Genomic DNA, 10,238 nt, shown 5'->3' with positions numbered 1-10,238 from the left:
GCTGGATTCTAAATTTTCTGCACTCAAGATTTTAAAGCAAACTTTTTGGATTCCCTCCTCGAAGGAAAAGGATGGGAGCCAGGGATAAAGAGGCAGATGCCCAGGGTTTTCTTGAAGACCCCAGGCCTCAAGGGCAGCAGTAAACACATATAGGCTGCCATGATGGGATATGGCTGTCCATTAAGATTACTCACTGGGGCTGCCAAGAGGACCACGCAACTCCATTATTGCAACAGCTCTGTTGGCTGTCCATCCCTTTTGGAAACCAAAGTACAGTTGGCCTTCCACATTTGCGGCTTTGACTTTTGCTAATTTGATTACTTGCGGTTTTGATTCATATGTAAGGGCTGTTTGACAGTGGAACACACTCCTTCCTCGGAGTGTAGCGGAGTCTCCTTCCTTGGAGGTCTTCAAACAGAGGCTGGATGGCCATCTGTCAATAGGGATGCTTTGATTGAGAGTTCCTGCATGACAGAATGGGGTTGGAGTCTTCTATGTTCTCTAGGTATCTCTAAGTCCTCCAGTGCAATTCTGCTGGAAATTAACAATCGAGTTGTGCTGCAGAACCTAGATGTTCCTAGATAAAGCTCTTCTCTAGGCACTTCTAGATTCTCCAGCATGATTCTAGGATCAGCTTCTGGCAGGTGTTGGCCATAGAGTTGCACTGGAGGACCTGGAGATTGCTAGAGATAATAAGAATAGTGTTGTTGGGGTCCTTCACCCCTGACCCTGCTAATGTGGAGGGCTTGTTCGGTGAGTGTAAGGAAAAGGTCTTTCTCAGGGGCTGCTCCCAGACTTTCATATTCCCCCACATTTCACAGATGAAAACCAGGACACAGGTAGCCAAAAGCAACACCAGAGTGTGGTCTGATGGGAAATGGACAGGGAAGGCAGGAGAGGCTGTAGGACTTTGCTTTCGCCTGGGCCTACTGGGAAGAGGAAGACTCCAACCCCTTATCTTGTCTAACTCTCTGCTGAATGAATGAAGTACTTTTGCACTTTGAACACAAGTTTGCAGCAACTCAGTTAAGTGGCACACCAAAGTGGAAAAGAGAGACGGAGACACCTTCAAAGCAGTTGAAAAAGTGGGATGACAGATCAATTGGGATTCCCTCTGCTGACAAGTTGGGGGGTATGGGCTCCTTCCACTGGCAAGGGACTATGTGCAATGAGCTTTTAACAGTGTGCAGTGCTATTTCCCCCAATATTGTCTTTTATGGCTATTATAATGTGTGAATGTGTGTGTACACATGTTGACAACCCTAAGGAGGGCCTATCCTGGGGTTTTCTTGCCAAGATTTGTTAAGAGGTTTGCCATTGCCTTCCTCAAGATCCTGAAGGAACATCAAACACTGGATGTCTTTCTGGAGTTCCAACTCTTGTGGATTTGTGGGGCTGCGATTCCACTTTGTAGATTTGCCTTTGTGGAATTCCAGCTCTTGTAAAGGCAGAGGCACCAAGATCCCTCCATGTTCATTGCATATAGTTCACATGGTGAGCTTGGTAGCGCAAGAGATGTCAGGAAAAATAAGAATATGTGAAAGAGATGAGACCATCACCTTTGTGAAAACCTAACATCTTTTTCAACCAAGACCAGAAACCATTTTTTGCTCCACCAGGTGTATTGTTGGACCAATTTCCTTACCTTCCATTGCTTTTCACTATCAGGAATGGACAGTGTTATTTAAGACTGTGTTGTCTGAAAGAGAGGACAAAAGTGGATATACATGAAAGGTTTCCACTGTCCAGAAGACTCAGAACTTTATTCATGGAATATTACGCATTTCTCCAGTGGAGAGGAATGTAACGGGAGTCTCAGATAGTTTCGACTCAATGGGAAATACTCCACTTTGGGCATCACACAATCCTCTGCTGGACACATGCTTCTCCAAAACTGCCTTCATGGGCCTTGGACTTTTCCTAATCCCACCCACACTAATGTGTTTGTATGATCATTTGCTGCAGTGCTACTCAAAGTTGTGGTGTGTGGAACAGTGTTGGTCTCCAAGCCATTGGCTGCTAGTCCCCAAAGGCCACAAATATGGTGCCAGTGACTGGGTACACTGGAAAAATTGCTGGCTTCCTACTTAAGATACACTTCAAAACCTCCTGGAGAGAGTACAGCGTGCCCGTGTCATACACGGATGCGCTTTATGCGGCTTGAGCATACGCGCTCAAGCTGCGGGCGTGCGCGGGGCGGAGCGTCCCATTCAATTGAATGGGCGCACGCCGCCGTGCACGAGCCCCATTGTTTACAATGGGGCTTGAGCATAGGCGGAATTCGCCTTACGCGGAGGGATCCGGAACGGATCCCCGCGTAAGGCGAGGGCCCACTGTATTTTATACAACCTCAAAATCTAAGTGGATGTAGATTTTCCGTTTCAGTGTTGTGCATGTATGTATTTGTGTACTTTGAGGTCTGTGTGTGCTCCAGCACGGCAATTGTAGAGATCCTGGAGGCAGAAAGCCCACTCAAGTTGCCCACTCCAGATTGCCAGAAGTCAGGGTATTTTTTTCCAGGGGACAGAAAATACAGTGGTCCCTTGTTCTCCGCTGGAGTTTGGTTCCAGCCAGGACCCCTCATGGACACCAAAATCCATGGATGCTCAAGTCCCATTATATACAATGACAAAGTAAAGTGGCATCCCTTATATAAAACAGCAAAATCAAGGCTTGCTTTTTGGAATGCATATATATTTTTGAATCTTTTCAAGATGCAGATGGTTGAATCCATGGATAAAGAATCTACGGATTTGGAGGGCTGACTGTAAATGGGTTTGGATTTGGCCTGAGTGTATACAGTACTTCCCCAGGGACAGATCAGCAAGTCAGTGACAGATTACAAACCATGGGTTTTATGGTGGGAATCCTAGTTCTGGGCCCCCGTTTAGAAAAGACCAATCATTTGGCAGCTGTTTGGTAATTAATTCTGCCTCTGGGTAAAAAAATCAGCCTTGGCAATGTGTCTTTCTCTAGGTGCCTTGTACTCTCTCCTACTGAACTCTCCCCAAATAACAGCGAAGTGTTAAGATGCAGGTGCCTACCATCAGCAGAGAAGTTGTGAGGAGCAGAGGCTCTTTCCTAGCCAAAAAAGAGGACAGGCAGAATAAAACAAAGGAAGATGGTTGCAACCTGCGCCGCCATGAGTTGGGGTTCCTCCCCGCCTCTCGGTTCTTTGTACTCCATTCTTCCAACTCTCTCCGCAGTGCTAGGGTTCCCCTACCGGGCTGCAAGATAGCCTGCAGCTAGCCAGCCTTTTCTCTAGAGGAGACAAAGAAGCAGAAGGAAAACAAAGCGTTGTGGTGGGGGAAGAGAGCATAGAAAGCACATGAGCCAAAGAAAAGGCACATGGGTGGGTTTGGAGGGAATCGTTCCTCTCTTTTTGTTTTGTACAAGATTGATTTATTAACTATGATACATATCACGTAAGGCCTTTAAGTTTTTACACCATTCCCAATGAGACACATACAATACTCTGTAGCAAATACATGATTTTTTTTCCTTTTAAACTCAGCAGAAAAGGGGCTTTTTTCTTCTTTGTTTGCCCAGAGCTTTCAACATTATCATGCACTAATTGGATTGGCCTGGGATGGGGAGCGGAAAAGGAAAGGCGGGAGAAGGGAGAACCACAAAATTGTTAAAAATGTCCTTTAAAAGAAGCATTTTAAAAAAGGAAACATATTCTATCACCAATAACGCAAGGATGTTGTTAGGCTCCTAAAAATACAGAGGAATACATTATACTTTACATACAGATCTTTCAGGAGGGGAAAAAAATTGTACGCTTCCATGAAGAATGATTTGGGCACATACTTAGCTGGAACTACTAAAACATTTTATGACCATTAATATTTATGTTTTCTTCTTCTTCAATTAAAAAAAAGTTAATTCAACATATACTGTATAGAGATCATTTTACATGTGAAAATACAAGTACCGGGGGAGGGAGGGGAATATAAGCTGAGTGCAGAACTAAATCCAACTTTTCAGGACAAGTTTTATTCCCATACAATTTGAGAGACAGACAGGGCTCTTCTTCTTTTTAATGTACATGGGGGGGGGAATAATGAGGGGTTGTTTTTTTTTATTTAAACAATAACTTATGCCCTGCGTGGAACTACATTTAAAATACAATATTTCTATTGCATTTCAATTTTACAAATAAAATAAAATAAAACGGGAGAGTTAAACCTAAGAGGTAAACTATGACCTATTACACAGGTGGTGCGGGGCACGGATCCCCGCCACTTCATCCCAAACCTCCTCTGAAATTGTACAGCAGACTAACTGAGCTGAACGGAGTTGCAGTCCAGGCAGACAGACAGAGCTTCTGGGCTGCTGGCGGTCACTGCGCTTGGCCTGTGGGCCAAAGCACATCCTAAAGGCTAGGTGAAAGACAAATGAGAAACGAAAATCAGACGTAGTAAGGGGAGGGGGTGTCAGAGAAAGCTAAGCCAGGCTTTGAACGACTGATGCTGAGCCATCGAAAGGATCCAGATCAAGAACTCTCCCTCTAGGGAACCGTCCAAAACCACATGTGTGTGTCAGCTGGCAAATCAGTTCTGTCAAGAAACAGGTTGCCATCTTGAAAGCCTTGACATCTCGGTTGTGTTCAAAATATAGGAACGGATCGATTTAGTGTTATTTTCAAAAGAAAGGCGAGTGACACAGATTTGCTGTGCACCTCACAACATAAACACCTCCACAGAGTAGCAAAGCCCAGTGTGATTCCAGTAAAGGAAAGATGCAGCAGATCTCACAGGGTTCTATGAGAATGCCCCAGAGAAAATGGTCCAATCTGTGCAAATGAACAAGCATTCTGCTCCTTCCATGGATGTCAAAGATGCCAGCATGGAGGGACAGAGCTTTCTGCAAAGAAAGCCAGAGTGTAGCTGGACTCTTTTGTGTTCTTCATTCTTCAGTGACATGGATTCCCCAACCCCAATCTATATGACACCCCACACAGTTGTCTGGATTTCTTATCTCAACTGTGGACAAGGAACATTTGGGCAGCATGTAAGTGATGTCAGATCTGATGTCAGATCTGTGCGGACATTGTAAACAAGACAATGGTGTGCCAGTGAGGCAAGGTGTGGAGATATCAACCCCTTTAGCATGTAGTGCCTAGCCTCAAGGATCCCCTAGTAACTGAGGAGATTTAGGTAGTTTAACTTTTTTTCCTTGTGGGAAAGGAGAAGGGGGAATGAGATTTACTCATTCAAAGTGGGCACCAGAAGTCACCTAATGCAAAATAAGGAATGGTCACGAGCACATGCAACTTCTGCTATGCACCCACAATATGCTGGCACACCTTCCCTGCTAGTCCCAATGATGAACCTAATTTCTCCAGCTGTCTTGAAAGATTACCAGAGTCCCATAAGGAACTAGGAAGGGGAAATCCACTTTTCGACTCTACATACAGAGCAGACTTTCTTAGCTCACCGCATCTAGGAAATGAGGCAGGACCAGACAGAAACACATCTCTCCCTACGTCCGCTTCCTCTTTCAAGCGTAAAAACTCAGGTTAGAATCACAAGGCCACAGAGTTTGGCAGCTAAAGAGAACCAGCCCAGCGTGCACCAATGCTTTATGTCCATCCACCCAAGTTCTGTTTTCAGAGTGGGTGCGTGATGGGGAGGGAAGAACCACTGCCTCCAAAGCACAACAGTAGCTGGACGTTAGTTGGCAGCAATCGCTTTGTGTGAATGGCTACAAGCCATCAGGTTGCAGAGGATCCAGACAAGCAGCAAACAGAACTATGTCCTGCATTGAATAAACCTCTCCAAGATAGAGGTTATAACAGCAAACAGCCCCAAATCCCAACAGTTGTTAGTAAGAGATCTTTTGGAGGGAGATGCTTACCATCAGACCCTTTGAGAAGGCACAGAAGCACACCGTGCAGAAACAAAAGTACCCTATCCCAAGCAGAAAACAACAACACCACTTTCTCACAGGAACCCAATGGATACTAGTCCAAGATGACCCCTCAGCACAGGAGAAGTGACCCTCATTTTGGTCAGGTGGGAGATCCGAGGGGAATTTTTCCAGCCCTATTATTATCCCTCTCCTCCCCTACCCCTGTGGGATACTGTCTGAATCCTCTGAAGGAAGCTGGGATATTCTACCTTCCTTTTAACAGTCTCAAATAAACCAAAGGTGTTTCAGTTATTTACATAAAAGCTCAATTTTTAACACATGAGAATATAAAACTGGGGGAGGGGGTGCTTGCAAGGGATGCTTTCAGGCACATGATCCTGACACAATACAATTTTTAAAATGTGATTCTCAAGTAAAAGTAGTACATAATTCAGCTTATTTATAGGAGAGAGTCAGCTTGCTGAAGACTGGGCTCTTAAATCCCAGAAAAGAGCAGAATGAAGGTAGAGTTGAAGGTAGAGTTTGATTTAGGAAAAGATTGGGTTTTCTCCATCCCCCCCCCACCCCCAAACACAGTGTAACACAAACATCCTTGAAATGCCAAAACCAGCAATAAACCACAGGTTCTCCTTTAAAGTGCGAAGAGACAGAAAGGATAGCATAGGGATTACTCCCTTGTGTCTTCCTAGTGGTACCGTGGAAACTCTGGTTAGAATTGCCCTGCTATCAAGACGGTGCAGACCTTACCCCTTCCTTCCTTTCCCCCTCATTCTCTCTCTTTCACACACATAGGGCACTGCTGCCATACAGCCACCATTTAGTTACATGGTGTCTGCATGGAAGAAATATCACCTGGCTCTCCTAGTGGTTCACTTCTAGCTCTTCCCTGTACAGGAACCCAACACAATACGTAAGGAAACAAGCCCAGGTAAGGTAGGCAGCACAGCCAAGTGTACTTCATGACAAACAAGAGCCCGGCCTAGGAAACAAGGGGGAAGACCACAGATTAAAGAGGCTGATAGGAACATACAGTGGCTTCAAGTGTAGGTAAAGGGGAAGAGACAAGTGCACTGTGCACGGGAACACCAAATAATTGAGCCAGAGCACAGACTTCTCTGCATGCACAAGTGTCAGCATGTAGGCTGAATGGAAAGAGAGTGGAAGGAGGGTGCTTAGAAGATGCTCAGGAACAGTATATAAACAAGGCTCACATGCCGCATTTGTTAACACACTGATCATTTCCAGTGGTGCTGGCATGGCAGGTAATCCTAGCAGTTAAGATTTGGCCTCAAAGTTTTTAGCAAGCTGCCACCAAATTTAGCCTCCCATGAAATCTAGTCACTTTCCAAGCCTCCTCCAATGTCACAGGTGTCATGTGAGAATTCATGCCCTGAGCAGCCCAATGTGAGACTGGATTGGGAATCATCTTCCCTGATGCCCATAGGCCATTTTCAGGTCTGGCATGAAATGGTCAGAAACATCAGATGAGAAGATGGGGGGGGGGAGAGAGGTAACAAGGTGTGTGTGTTCCTTTTTAACAAGTATATCCAGCTACGTTCTGGGCCTCCAAAACACTTACTTACTCATCTGCTCCAGAAGACCACAGTGACAAGGTTACAAGAGGCTTTCAAAACAGTTCTGCTGTGCTCTTCTTCTGGTCCCATCTTCTCCAACTAAGGACTGGGTGGGGGAAGAAGTTACAGGCTCACACTTCATTTAATTCCAGCATCATGTTTTACACTTTGAAACACTGGCAACATTTTCGAAAAAGCTGTGGTTAAAGCCACTTTGCTTGCTTCTAACCCCATGTCTGTGCCTCCCTCACACACACACACAAAACAACAACAGTTTCTTTGCCAACACGCTGTGTGCCAAAGGACTGAAATTTCATGTCAGACAAGAAAGCCTTGACTTTGTAAAATTTGCACATGCGCACACACACATACTTGTCTCTCTTCTTTCTCCTCTGTTAAGTGCTAACACCAATATTCTGATCGGAGGGAGGAGGAGGAAGGGTAACCACAGATATGTTGCAATTTGTCAAATGAAGACAGCAGAACCTGCCAGACCAAACCTGGACTCCCTCAAACCCCCGCCCCACCCCACCCCACCCCACCGCCCACCAGGGAAACTCTGCCATGCACAAATTCTCTGCACAAGTAAAAAGGAGCGAAAGTCCCACACAACCTTGCCAGATTAAAAACAGCTGAACCAGCACATGATGGGAATGCCCCATTTCTCTAGGGTTCCTCGTTCATTTCAAGAGGGAGCTTCCTTCCCACTTTGATTGGCCATTATTTAAGAGTCAAGAGAAAGTTACATTCCAGCCTTGCTGAAACATAAAACGCTTTTCTTTCAGAAGCGTTGGTCCAGACCTTCTGAGCTGCTAGGCTGGGATGGTGCGACTTGGGCCTGAGCTGAAATTATGGTCCTCCGCAAGATGGTCGAGATGTCCAGCACTGCAGGGGAGGCCTCAATTACAGCTTGTGGAATGTGTTGCTGGGGAGGAGCTCTTACTCCTGTCTAGCAGCACCCCTCTGTTCATGCACAGGCCAAAGAGAAGGAGGGACAGGAGAGATCCCCAAATACTCATCTGAAGCCAACAGACTAAGACTCCATTCTCTGAACTTGACAATGTTCCCATGAGTCCCACGGGTTTGCTTGGGTCGGAATTGATCTTGATTGAACGGAGCCAGCACTGAAAGAGAGAGGTCCGTATCTTCCCTGTTCAGGGGAAGGTCCTACTCTGCCCTCGATCCAGCAGGCCCTTCAGCACCAGGCACTGAGGCAGAACCAAGGCTTCACACATGTCCAATGCTTCAACTTGCCGCTGCTCTATCAGGCCACAGAGTGGAATGGGGAGAGAGAGAGCCAAGCGATGCCAAGGCTGAGTTTCCAGTCTCTGTTCTGCACGTGAGAACAGCAGTAGACTTCGGCTTTCTCCTGCACCCAAGTTCACAGTGTGTGCTGCTCAGCTTGAAGCTGGGGTGGAAGAAGGGGCTGGAGAGGAGACTGCGGCGAGGGAGGAGGAGTCTGTGGAGGGGATGGCTGGGCCATGATAGGTGTGGAGGACAGGAAAGGCGTGCTGGCAGGAATGGCAGAGGGAGAGCTGGGCATGGCACCAGAAGGCTCGATGATGGGGCGATTGTAGAAAAAGAAGGGGCATTGCTGGATGAAGAGTTCTATGATTGTCTGATAAATGCGTGTGGCAGTTAGCGCATCCATGGTACTGAAGTCAGGCCTCATCAAAGTAGGCCAGAAGCAAATGGAGAGGTTCTCACTTGTCATCAAATTGGTTCTGTTGTTGTGGCTCACTCTGTAAGACAAGGAGACAGCACCACACATAGTTTAAATTTACGGCGCTTTATAAATAAAGGTTAATAATAATAATAATAATAATAATAATAATAATAGTTAGCCAGGCCTACTCACAATCACAAAAGGGGCCAAGGAACTCTTCAAACATATACAACCTCCACCCTAAACAATGCCAATGTACAACCAAAGAGGACAGTCCACAGATACTGTGCATTCAAGAGCTGTTGGTTAGCCTATCCTTCACCCCACACCCCAGAGCTACTGCCTTTCCTTGTATCTGCGGCTGCTGGCATATGTAGTAAGTAGGGAAACAGCACTACATACTGTGATGCTGGTAGTTATCTGAAGAGGAAGGATAAGGCATATGTGCAATGCAGGTGGAGGAGAAAAGACAGAGCCAGAAAAGAGGGGCCTTTGCTGGCTGTTCATGTACTAACCAGGTTTTGAACTCTTATATTTTTATTCATACCAATCAGAAAAGAACAGTCAAAAGAATAGGAAATAGATTGAAACACAGTCATCACTTCAGGTTAAAGCATACAGACTAACATGGGTGTGTAAAAAATACATGTAATCTTAAAGAGTGGGGAAAAACCCCACATCCTTTAGTTGCCTTGTTTTTCTCAACTAGAAGGCTGTTTCGATTGATGCCAAGAACACACCTTCAAGTGTTGTGGGGTGCTTACAATCGCCATTAGAGGCTGTGAGAACAGAATCCAAAGGGCTGGTGTTATTCTGCACTCATTAGCTGGGAATGTAAGAGCACAGCCTTGAGAATATGACCTCTGCCAAGCAGCAAATGCCCTCTGGACGTGGCTAATGAAAGTGGGGAGACAGCAGGCCTAATACAACCTCCGCTAGAGCACTGCTGCCAATTTCTGGAGGAGCAGGATTTACCAAACTTAATGAGACTCCTGATAAATGCAGGCCTGCTTAATTGGAAGAAATGTCAGGGAACAAATTCACTTCAGGCAGGCTCCACTGCCCCATTGTGGCTGTGAAATGACCCAACGTTTGCTATGCACAACTCCAGCGCTTGTTAG

The 10,238-nt window shown here is 45.8% G+C and overlaps 1 protein-coding gene across 1 annotated transcript in view; it reads right to left on the bottom strand.

Annotated features, from left to right (window-relative positions):
* Positions 1-3,385: 3,385 nt before the first annotated feature.
* The window catches only part of ARHGAP35 (Rho GTPase activating protein 35), a 61,215-nt gene continuing 54,362 nt past the window's right edge, over positions 3,386-10,238 (bottom strand). Inside the window, exon 7 of the mRNA XM_042440759.1 lies at positions 3,386-9,193. Within this exon, the coding sequence (XP_042296693.1) occupies positions 8,833-9,193 (361 nt within the window). The 3' untranslated portion in view covers positions 3,386-8,832. The remainder of the gene's footprint in view (positions 9,194-10,238) is intronic.

Source organism: Sceloporus undulatus, chromosome 9 (assembly GCF_019175285.1).
Source record: "Sceloporus undulatus isolate JIND9_A2432 ecotype Alabama chromosome 9, SceUnd_v1.1, whole genome shotgun sequence".
In the NCBI taxonomy this organism is placed as follows: domain Eukaryota; kingdom Metazoa; phylum Chordata; class Lepidosauria; order Squamata; family Phrynosomatidae; genus Sceloporus; species Sceloporus undulatus.
The sequence above is the reverse complement of the archived record's forward strand: the minus strand, read 5'-3'. Positions and strand labels throughout refer to the sequence as shown.